The 12,670-nt window shown below is 38.6% G+C and overlaps 1 protein-coding gene across 4 annotated transcripts in view; it reads right to left on the reverse strand.

Annotated features, from left to right (window-relative positions):
* The window catches only part of TPK1 (thiamin pyrophosphokinase 1), a 329,289-nt gene that overhangs the window by 188,517 nt on the left and 128,102 nt on the right, over positions 1–12,670 (reverse strand). The window contains exon 3 of one of the 4 annotated variants that reach the window (XM_077778002.1): positions 12,531–12,600. The exons of the other annotated variants lie outside the window; for them this stretch is intronic. Within the exon in view, the coding sequence (XP_077634128.1) occupies positions 12,531–12,600 (70 nt within the window). The remainder of the gene's footprint in view (positions 1–12,530; positions 12,601–12,670) is intronic. 4 annotated transcript variants of the gene reach the window in all.

The raw sequence follows: 12,670 nt of genomic DNA on the forward strand, positions 1-12,670 counted from the left end.
CTGCTTTGGATTCTGTGTCTCCCTCTCTACCCTTCACCTGCTCACACTCTCTCTCTCAAAAATACACATAAAATTTTTTAAAATAATTTTTTAATATTTATATATATTTGAGAGATAGAGACAGTGTGAACAGGGTAGGGGCAGACAGAAAGGGAGACAGAATCCGAAGCAGGCTGTAGGCTCTCAGCCATCAGTGCTGAGCCTGATATGGGGTTCAAACTCACACACCGTGAGATAATGACCTGAGTCAAAGTCAGACACTTAACTAACTGAGCCACCCAGGCACCCCACATAAAAAACTTTTTTAATGAAAACAAAAATATTTGTCATCTTTTCTTAAACCGGTTCTTACGTGCCAGAGTTATTTCCCATGATAAATAAAACAACAAACAATTTTGTCTAATTAAGTAGAAACAGCCATAGATAATTTCAACATAGTATGCAATGATAGTTAAATATTGCCTAGAAAATTTTAACTTATGCCTGAATTAGGTCTATGGAAACGGGTAGTTATCAACAAACACTTCTAGGGAAACTCAAGTGAACTGAGTTTTGAAAGGACTGTGTGACACTTGGAAGCATGCAGAAAAGGGATTTTATAAATGAATATTAAAAGAGTGTTTTCTTATAGAATAGGGCTTAATAAGTTAATCAGACAGTGTTCTATAAAAAAGTATCTCCATGTGATGTTAAAACAAATTCCTTGACATTTCAATGTATGCTCTCATGGTTTTAAAAACTATAACTGAGTAGAAAAATCAATATTTAGATAGCACCAATATTTTTTTTAACATTTATTTTTGAGAGAGAGAGAGAGAGAATGTGTGTACATGGGAGAGGGGCAGAGAGACAGTGCTCCAAGCGGGCTCCCAGCTCTAAGCGCAGAGTCCAAGGCAGGGCTCAAACCACAAATGGTGAGATCATGCCCGGAGCTGAAGTCAGACACTTAACCAAATGAGCCACCCAGGTGCCCCTNTAGGCTCTGTGCTGCTTTGGATTCTGTGTCTCCCTCTCTACCCTTCACCTGCTCACACTCTCTCTCTCAAAAATACACATAAAATTTTTTAAAATAATTTTTTAATATTTATATATATTTGAGAGATAGAGACAGTGTGAACAGGGTAGGGGCAGACAGAAAGGGAGACAGAATCCGAAGCAGGCTGTAGGCTCTCAGCCATCAGTGCTGAGCCTGATATGGGGTTCAAACTCACACACCGTGAGATAATGACCTGAGTCAAAGTCAGACACTTAACTAACTGAGCCACCCAGGCACCCCACATAAAAAACTTTTTTAATGAAAACAAAAATATTTGTCATCTTTTCTTAAACCGGTTCTTACGTGCCAGAGTTATTTCCCATGATAAATAAAACAACAAACAATTTTGTCTAATTAAGTAGAAACAGCCATAGATAATTTCAACATAGTATGCAATGATAGTTAAATATTGCCTAGAAAATTTTAACTTATGCCTGAATTAGGTCTATGGAAACGGGTAGTTATCAACAAACACTTCTAGGGAAACTCAAGTGAACTGAGTTTTGAAAGGACTGTGTGACACTTGGAAGCATGCAGAAAAGGGATTTTATAAATGAATATTAAAAGAGTGTTTTCTTATAGAATAGGGCTTAATAAGTTAATCAGACAGTGTTCTATAAAAAAGTATCTCCATGTGATGTTAAAACAAATTCCTTGACATTTCAATGTATGCTCTCATGGTTTTAAAAACTATAACTGAGTAGAAAAATCAATATTTAGATAGCACCAATATTTTTTTTAACATTTATTTTTGAGAGAGAGAGAGAGAGAATGTGTGTACATGGGAGAGGGGCAGAGAGACAGTGCTCCAAGCGGGCTCCCAGCTCTAAGCGCAGAGTCCAAGGCAGGGCTCAAACCACAAATGGTGAGATCATGCCCGGAGCTGAAGTCAGACACTTAACCAAATGAGCCACCCAGGTGCCCCTAGATGGGACCAATATTTTAAATAATCATTGCTAAAAAGTGCTAATGCTCACACAAGCGCTCTCTTCATGGCTCCTCCTGCCCAGGGGAGTAGACCCCAGATGCCCGGTACCCCAACATGGTATCCAGCAGAAATAGACATAACGAAACATCCAAAGCTGAAAACAGGGCACATGGATCGAAATCCTGTGGGAACAACACATTCTTCCCTAAAGTCCAGGCAAAACATGGGAAATCTCATTCAACAAAAGTGCAGAGTGCGATTCAAAATCATACAATTTGGAGGGTAAGTCAACATTTTTAATATTCATGATTTTTTAAATTACAGCTCTTATCAGACCAGCCATTTACAGACTAGTGTTTCCTTGTTCGTCACTCAAGTTTTCTTCCTCTGACTTTCTGAAGCTCTCTTCTATTGCCTAAGTAATAGATTATCCAGAGATAAGCATATTAGACATAATATATACATACACGCATAGAAATATGTGTGTGTGTATATACATATATATACTTACAATGATTTTTTCTTGTGGTGATAAAATGTTTCTTGCTGTATTTTAAATGGCCTGAGACTCCTCAGCATATTCTTAAACTCTTTGGCTAGAGGAAAAATTGGAGTCTTCAAGGAATACAGTGTCAAACACCTCTCAGATCGCTAAGCCAGGATTGTAAGTAAAAGTCCAGAGCTTATTCTGGTGTAAGTGCCATTTGGATATATTCCCACAAAATTTATTAACTAGCCCTTGCTTCAACTGAATTCCAATTGTCCCTTTTCTGTCCCCTATTAATTGGAAGGCCACAGCTGGCTCAGGCACAAATCCAGTATCCACTCAAATTTCATGTCTTCTAACGATGTGTCAACGAATAATACATGTATCCTGTTGCTGGAGTTATTCTGCCTTTTCTTGGACTGATAATAGAAACCAAACTTTTAATAATGAGAAAACCTCACCGGAAATATCTAGGTGCGTGTGTGCACGCACGCAGCTATGTGCACACACTTAAATGAGTCTGAGAAAATCAGACAGTGGAGGACCATTCTACAATTTTTTAATAAACAGTTAACATATTTATACACACACACACATATATTATGTGATTATTCTCAATTATTACTCCTAACACAGCAATCTAATAATATATTGAACATAAGCCAAAAAACTTGAAAAACATGAGCTCTTAAATTGCACTAAGAAGTGCCAAAACAATTCAAGTTCATTTCCTTTTAAAAAGTAAACTTAAAAAAGAGCCATGTGTTACTCAAAACTTTTGACAGGTGATCCAGCTTTCTCTGAAAAATCATCTGAAGATAATTTATTTCAGAAGACTCCATCCACAGTGCAGGAAAGGAAAAGGATTTTGTCAGGAACATACTTTATGAAATAGAATAGCCATAAAGAACAATGCCTCTGATTAAATTTAGTTGTAAACTGACTTCCTGTGGCTGCTTAAAATGATTTCACTCTGAAAATTTATTTTGACTTCATGCATGATCTGACAAACATAGCACCTTTGCATACTTATTCTGCACCCCCCTGTCCCCCAAAATGATTCAGAGCTATGCATGGATAACTTTGAGATCTCTGATTTATAGCAGTTGATAACCAACAGACTAAAATATATTATGAAACTAATTCAATCAGCAATTCAAGATAAATATGCCCTCATAGTTTATTGTATAGGGTTCTTTAATAAAAAAAAGACTCCTATTACAAATTTTCTTTTAAATGTGCTAATCATTTTTACTTTCCATCATTTTGATTCAAAGACCCAATAATGTTGACATGCTTACAGACTTAGTAATTTGATTGCATAAATACTTTTTAATCGAAACCTGTCAAAGTAAATGACTAAATAATTGCTTAAGGCTAGGCTCACAAGAAATCAAGGTAAACCAATGATCTTTGGTTTTCCTTAACCAAGTACAAATTTGTTTCCTTTCTATATATGTTCACACATACTGAAGGTGTATCTTTTTAACTACACCATGAAATGTGTGAACGTTAGTTAAAATAAATCCCAATCATTCAGAAAACTACAGTCATAGGTAGACTGAATCAACTGTCCTATATATTAGAGGTTACTGAGATCACATCTCCTCACATCCTTGACACCAACATTTTCCACAATTTTTATATTTATTGTCTTATTTCATAAAAAACTAACAGTACTAAGCAAGCTTTTGCAAGATTTTCATTAAGATACGGCAAATGTATGAGTCTCTGGTACTATTTATATAATTTTTAGGGCTAAAGTGGTAACTTTGAAAATTATGTTTGGTTCTGACTAAAAGAAATAACATTCTTCCCAAAGAATCACTTGAAAACATTGGAAACAGGTTCCAACTACAAGAAAATTCTTAAGAATCAAATCTATCAACTACGTTGAAGGAACAAACAAAATTGTTTGTGGACCTATACAATGGAACACCGCTCAATAGTGAAATGGAACAAACTATTGATATATACCAATCACATGATCAACCTCAGAAGTATCTGATCAGTGATAAAAGTCAGATACAAAAGACTACAAGCTGAAGGACTCCATTTATAGGACATTCTAGAAGGCTGCAGGAGCTAGGATATAGAAGTTGGGAACTGATGCAAATGGACATGAAGGAAGTTTTGGGGATGATGGACATGCTCTGATCTTGACTGCTGGTGGATATACCTGTAGACTACTTCAAAGTTTATTGACTTGTATGCTTAAAATGGGTGGATTTTATTGTATGAAATTATACCCAAACAAAGCTTATTAAAAACAAAAATAGAATCAGAGAAGCTAAACACCGCATCCCTTCATTTCAACAATATGAAAAGAGCTGGAAGTTGTACAGTTACCGCATACAATGTACTACCCATGAAAGAGTATTTACAGCTATTATCTAAACCTACATCATATGCACATTCAACTATTCTGTGATTCGGCATATTGTAGCTTTGAGGGGCCAGCCTGCACCCTCTTGGCTTATCCAATTCTTGTATAATCAGCCTGAGTAATACATTTCTTCATCAAGATTTTGCTGAATATTCCAGAGGATCCTGCTCTCTCCCTGAAATGTCACAGATGGAGAAACTACAGCTCAAAGAAGTGGAATTACTTGGCCAAAGTCTCATAGTAATGAAGCCACCAGATCAGATTTTGAATCCTGACCTATCAAGAGAGTCTGTGCGTGCCCTCTCACTTCACAGTTCCCAGCCTGCAAACACTGCTACGGCAGTGAATGAACAGAGAGGATAAAATTGTTAGAAGTTATTCCTATGGAAACAGACTGACAGACAGGTCACTGCTTCCTTCAAGAGGGCGTCCGATACTTGCTGCCAGGTGCCTGGTTTAATGATAATGACAAGGGCTTTTGAGGATAATCTGTAACACCTAGAACCCCATATTACTCTGTCATTTAAATCCTATTCTAAAGTTGGCTTGGCCAGGGCACAGTAAGCTTCAGAGTCATGTTATTCCCACCTGATCGCTATGAAAAGTGGTATTGATCCGCTGATAAGAAAGCTGCGAGAATATATAAAACTAGAAGTCTTGAAATTCTACCTGTGAGAAGAATTAATGGTCTGATGGGAGTAAGCGATCAAGAATGAGCCCTCCTTTTCCATGGGAGCCCCACAAGTTCCCCCTCAACTCACATCGTTAACAACTGTTTACATGAAGGGTCATCTGTGTGATTTCAGGGAATTTTTACTGGATGCTAATCTTTTAAACTCAACAGAAAGCGGCTCTTAAACATCTGAGCTAAACTAGAATAATGTTCATATGATCATCTGTAGGATTTCCCATTCAGGATGCTGTTCATCAATTATTCTGAGAAAACTAACCAAAAAAAACAATAGCACCACCCCCCATTTCAAGTTCCTACAAACTAATGATATCAAATCCACAGCAATTCCTCAGACTAGTATGCAGATGAGTTGCAGAGTCTCCATGTCCTTTAAAACCACAATTAAAAGAAACGATCACATTTAACACAATAATCTTGTTGCTCTCAAAATAACAATGAATTCAAAGGCAAGGATCTTCATTCATGGTAAGAGACTCGTCTAGACAGGGATCAGAATGCAATATAAATATAAATATAAAATATTCTGAAAAAAAGTGGGACCTACTCTACATGTGATTTCAGACAAAACATGCATAATCTTTCTAGATAGAAGGCACTCTGGTTTATACATGCTAATAAATAACTACCCAAAGTTTCTTCTGTAGCTCAGGCAGTGAGCAGAGGCGGCAAGGGAGAAATCAGGAAAGAGCTTGGCTAAAATGAGAAGTCAAAGACACACTCTGATTTTCAAGGTAAGGAGTTTAGATTTTATCCAGTGGACAAAAGAGAACCTCCTCTCCTCCCTGCTAGTCAACACACACACACACACACACACACACACACACACACACACACACACCTCTGTGTTTCGTTTACACTCCAGTGGGATCCTTGGAATTGTTTCTAATACGCCCATTCTGGATTAACTGTCCATTCTGTGTTTTCCTTTGTCACAGAAGCTATTGCACTGGCCAGGAGCTTTCTCATTATGTGCTTTATGACCTATCATATTGCATACTAATGTCTTCTTTACTTCTATTACTCTTAAGTGTTTGTGGGCAGGAATCATTTCTTTATATAGTCACAGTAACTATCAAAATATCTAACCACAGAAGGTATTCAATAAAAGTCTGAATGAAAAAAATGAATGAATCACAAGTTAAATGCTACATTCTTTTTTTTAAAAATTTTTTTTAATGTTTTATTTATTTCTAGGAGAGAGAGAGAGAGAGAGACAGCGTGAGCAGGGGAGGGTCAGAGAGAGAGGGAATCACAGACTGAAACAGGCTCCAGGCTCCGAGCTGGCAGCCCGCACAGAGCCCAACGTGGGGCTCGAACCCACGAACTGCGAGATCATGACCTAAGCGAAAGTCGGATGCTTAACCGACTAAGCCACCCAGGCGCCCCTAAATGCTACATTCTTAATTCTGTCGCTGGATTATATTTTTGAGAGAATCTGTCTCATTCAAAAGCTTATTTTTAATTCTAATTTTATTTTTATTTTACTTTTTGATTAGTTTACCTCAACTTTCTAATAAGGTTAGCGAATGTTTACGTATCTCTAAATGTATTTTTTTAAAGACTCCTCAGTATCAACTATTTTTCCTGTACTGTCAAACAACTTGCGTGTGGCAGTGATTTTGTGATTCTAGTTGGTTTCTATACATCTTCTACTCTCCTTGATGCCCACACTTCTTCTGCCTCTTACCATAATTAGTGTGACCACAATTCTCTTATAAGAACCTATAGCAATGTTTCTTAATCCATTTTCCGGATTCAGAGAGCTATCAATTCTATATCCTAAAAAAGGTCCATATATAGCCAAAATTCAATAATTATGATTCCAATTTATAAAGGACAGAGATAGGGAAAATTAGTCTGACATGAACTGGGTCAGGTGGTAGTGTCCTGTGAGGGGAGATGGTGATGGGGGTGGGGAACATGAGGAGGGGCTCTACAATGCCCATAACCCTCTCTTTATGGATATCAGTATGGTGTATTCATGCGCTCCCCTTGTGAAAATTCACTGAGCTATATCGTTATCATCTGTGCACTTCTCTATATATTCCCTCTGGTGGAAAAGGTTGGTAATCACTGCCATAGTTGACCACTTTTCCACCCCTGGTGAGAAACTGATGAGAGTAGAAATGTAGATATTCTGAGAGTATCTGTGAATGATGCAGAATAGGAATTACTGGGTATGGGAGGATGGCAGAGATTAACTCTCCCAATAAACTATTTGGAAAAAAAAAAAAAAAGAAACATAAAAAAAATAAACTATTTGTAAAAAAAAAACCAAACAACTCTCCCATAATCCTTAGTGTTCACCTGGTGCCCATAAATAACAATCTTCTTATATTCTTTGATGTGGACAATTTACACTTTCCTGACCTTAGTGTTAATAAAATTGTCACTAGAAAAACAAAAGAATCCTCCAAAGCCAATCAACAATGGGCAAGAAGCGAAATCTGCTCATGAAATCTTCCTAGAAAATCTTACTGTGTTTCACTTGTATTTGTTTCTTCCTCTTGGTCTCCTGTGATTATTCTGACTACAAGGCTGAGCTTTAACGTTGGTTCAGATCAATGGTGGGTTTGACCTACTTGCAAGAAACCAGGAGGCAGATGTTGTCACGCCACCATATGAATTTCTAATCACAGACAACTATCAACATATAGACATGTGCTGAAGCTGCAGAAATGGGGGTACTGGCCCACATACCTAATACACCAGCATAGTACCCCACATTTCTAAACACAGATATCGGGGGTTAGGAAAACAATCAATTAAGACTATGGGAACAGGGGCACCTGGGTGGCTCAGTCAGTTAAGTGTCTGACTTCAGCTCAGGTCATGATCTTGCAGTTTTTGAGTTCTAGCCCCGCATCGGGCTCTGTGCTGACAATGTGGAGCCTGGAGCCTGCTTCAGATTCTGTGTCTCCCTCTCTCTCTGCCCCTCCCCTGCTCATGTTCTGTCTCGTTCTGTGTCCCTTTCTCGCTCTCTTACACTCAAAAATAAATGTTAAAAAAAAAGAGTATGGGAACAGAGTTATAGAATCACTGTTGTACATCTGAAAGTAATGTAACATTGTGCATCAACTATATTTCAGTAATAAAAACTATATATAATATAGGATAGAATATACTACTCTCAACATTCCGTTGAAATCCAAAATCAGTAGAGATAGTTCAGATGATTTAAAAAATAAGGTTGGAGAGACTGGCCAACCAAATAAGTAGATTTTTTTTCCCCTCAACTAAAAAACAAAAACAAACAAAACAACAACAACGAAGTATGAGAGTACCAAGTACGGAGTCTTCCTAAAATTTCCTCCTCTTTAATCTCAAAGCTAAGATCCCACTGTCATGGGCAGTGCCCAATCTACGCTTCACTGACTGGATCTTCAACCTGCCTCAGTCTGATGTCCAGACTGAGCACACCCCCAAATCAGAAGCTGTCAGTCCTCAGAGCAGAGGAAATCCATTCAGCTAAAATGTGAGGGTCAATCAACATCACTCAAAACCTTATGGGAAGAGAGAGCAGGGTAACTATAACAAAATATCCAGTTAGTAACAAATATTTGTTGAGCCTCTAATATTCCCACACAATTCTCTAGGCATCAGGGAGCTTACATTCAGCAAGCTTATGTTCACCTGAGCAAGAAAAATTAGTCACATCTTCTGCTGTTCCAAAGAGGAGAACCAATAGGAAGACTCAATGTAACTCTTTACTACTTGGGAAAAAATAACAGACTTTTTTTTTCTTCTTTTTGTTTCTTTCAACTTCCTAACATATGCTTAAATCATCATTATTATTTTCACAGCCATAAAAAACACTTAGGACTTCTTCACGCAAAATGAACCCTGAGAATTAGGGAGAGGCCCCTTTCAGAGTTAAAACAATGACAGACAAACATTTATGAAGATGGTGTAGATGGCTGAGTGCATTTGGTAAGGTCACTGCCGCTGCTCGCCTCAGCTCTGTCCTTCCTCAAGCTCTCTTCCTCCTCCTGCGCCTCTCGTACCGTCTACATCAGTCTTCCTTCCAAATGTGTGAACAGCTCATTTTGTGCTCAGCTAGAGATGGTTCTCTACACATTCATGTTTTATTGCATAATTATTAAGATATTATGTTGTAGATACGGCATTAAATAAACAAATACAAATACACCAAGCAGTGGTCCACAACCCATACTTGGCTTTTCAAACCTGTATTTTTTCCTTTCTAATTCTGTTTTTCTACTTTTCTGTCAAAAATGTAATTAACAGGAATCATGGTTAATCACCTATATCCAATTAGCGTAACTGGTTAGGGTTTGTATTTAATGGGATTTACCCTAAGGATTCAATTCCCACACAAGGCAGTCAGTTCACTCACGTCTTTATTAGACACTCTACCCAGGCCAGCCGTGTCCCTAAGTATCTGAGTACAAATCATTGCAAACATATTACTGCAATGAGAAGAGCAACGGCAAGTACATTATTGAACATCTTCAGATACGATCAAATGGTTCTGAGATAAGATCACGTAAATCTTTTTGGAAGTCTTTGTAAGATTACTTAAGAATATTTGGGGCGCCTGGGTGGCTTAGTCGGTTAAGCGTCCGACTTTCGCTTAGGTCATGATCTCGCGGTTCGCGGGTTCGAGCCCCGCGTCGGGCTCTGTGCTGACTGCCAGCTCAGAGCCTGGAGCCTGTTTCAGTCTGTGACTCCCTCTCTCTGACCCTCCCCTGCTCACGCTGTCTCTCTCTCTCTCCTAGAAATAAATAAAACATTTAAAAAAAAAAAAAAAAAGATTACTTAAGAATATTAGAAATGATTATTTTGAAACTTGGGCAAAAATGATGGTCCTCACTCTGCCAACCTGGTAACCTGTTTTGCTTTCAAATGTGAGTAAAAGTGCTGCGTGCTCTCTCTTATTAGTGTCCAACCCAATCAATAAAAGCAATCAGTAGAGAAATCTAGTTTTTTCACAAGCATTCTAGATGGTTCTGATGGTCAAAGCTGAGTTGGGAAGCACTGTGTTCATATCCGTTCACAGCTCTGGATCACTGAATTACCTTTGTGACTACGTCTGCACATAGAGAAACAGACCTTAGTACCAGAAGCCTTGCCAGCAAGCCGGCTGTGGGCGTGAAATGCAATACCCAACTCATAATCTTGGCCTCATGGGTATCATGCTCTTCCCTGAACAAACTGGCCCATGCACTTGTGAGAGTATTTTTCACACACTGTCCATGTCAGGTCTTAGAGAATATGGTCAGAGGGAATCCATAAAGTTAAAAAATAAAGAACCATAAAATGTTAAGAATTTAAATTGTTTCCGAGGCTGTCGCTATTGCCGTGGTCTTTGATAATTCATCCAGTCCCCAGACAGGAGCGTGCCCCGTCTCAAAGGACACATGCTCTCCTCCTGTAAGCAAGCAGCTGCTTTCAGAAAGGAGCTCCAATAGTAGTAGGCTCAAGTTAAAAACTCTGATGCCATAAAGATGTATTTTACATCATTTCAAACTACATATATTTAATCCACACCTGCGGTATGTTGAATCATAGTATTTTTATTTTATTTTTTGCAGCAAGGAGGTGATTTCTCAAACTATAAACATTTCAGTACATTTAATAACACATATGATAGAAGTGGAACTAAATTTTGCAGCCAATCTACTCATATCTAGACTATAAATTCTTATGTTTGCCAGGAGGTTGAACTATAAACATGTTGGCAATGAGCTGGATTTAAATTTGCTTTCATCAAACGTATTCTCTTGTCTCAAAATAGCTCATCATGCATCGATCTGGAAAATCAGACAGTATAGATAACAAATCACTATGAAATAAGTTACTGGGGCAACTGAGTGGCTCAGCTGGTTGAGCGTCTGACCTCAGCACAGGTCATAATCTCACGGTCTGTGAGTTCGAGCCACACATTGGGCTCTGTGCTGACAACTCGGAGCCTAGAGGCTGCCTCTGATTCCATAGCTCCCTCTCTTTCTCTCTCTCTGCTCCTGCCTCATTTGCACTCTTTCTGTCTCTCTCTCAAAAATAAACAAACATTAAAACAACATTAAAGAAGAGAAAGAAGTTATTTATCTCCTAAAATGTGTGTGTGTGTAACTCAGAAGTAACAAAGTTAAATTATATTTAGCGTTACTTAACACTAATACAAAAATCTTGCTTCTACAAGAGAATGTATCATTTGTTTACATGAGGTCAGCTTTTATTCATTTAAACTGAATAACAACTCAAATTATTATTAGTTTTATTTTAGTCAATGTTCAAAGTCCTCACAGATACCAATATTAGATAATGCTACTTAATGAGACTTTTGAAGTAGCAGAATGAGGGATTTTTAAATAATAAGATTGGCCACGGCGCCTAGCTGGCTCAGTCAGCTAAGCGTCCAACTTCAGCTCAGGTCATGAGCTCAGATTTTGTGGGTTCGAGCCCCGCCTCAGGCTCTCTGCTCTCAGTGCAGAGCCTGCTTCAGATCCTCCCGTCTCCCTCTCTCTTTGCCCCTCTACCCCCTCCTCCACTTACACATATGCACGTGGTCTCTCTCAAAAATTAATAACCTTTAAAAATAAATGAACAGGGGTCCCTGGGTGGCTCAGTCCGCTAAGGGTCCAACTTCGGCTCAGGTCATGATCTCGCTGTCTGTGAGTTGGAGCCCTGCACTGGGCTCTGTGCTGACAGCTCAGAGCCTGGAGTCTGCTTCAGATTCTGCGTCTCCCTCTCTCTCTGCCCCTCCCCCACTCACACTCCGTTTCTCTCTCTCTTCAAAAATAAATTTAAATTTTTTTAAAAATAATGAATAAATAAACAAGTAATACGACTGGCCTAGTTCTTCTAAGAGATACATTCAAAACAAAGAAATAATATAACATAGCTGCGCAGCTCTCTCACTGAGGTGGTTTTCTGTGAATTTTGAAGTAAAATAGGCCTCATTCACCAAGGAGAGAAAAAAACAGAGCGAAGAGCAGAATTAGCGGCATTGTGGACACGGGCTGGAAGAAAGCGTACCTGTCCCTGTCTCCTTCCGTGGTGTCGTACAGGCGGTTAGCACCCCCGTCAGCACAGGCTCTTAAGAGAGCTGCAAACAGAAAAGAAAAAAAAAAAAGAGTATTTCAGTAGAAGCAGCTTAGGGCAGCTGCTCACAAACG

The sequence above is a fragment of the Crocuta crocuta genome, unplaced genomic scaffold (genome assembly GCF_008692635.1).
Source record: "Crocuta crocuta isolate KB4526 unplaced genomic scaffold, BGI_CrCroc_1.0 scaffold128, whole genome shotgun sequence".
In the NCBI taxonomy this organism is placed as follows: Eukaryota; Metazoa; Chordata; class Mammalia; order Carnivora; family Hyaenidae; genus Crocuta; species Crocuta crocuta.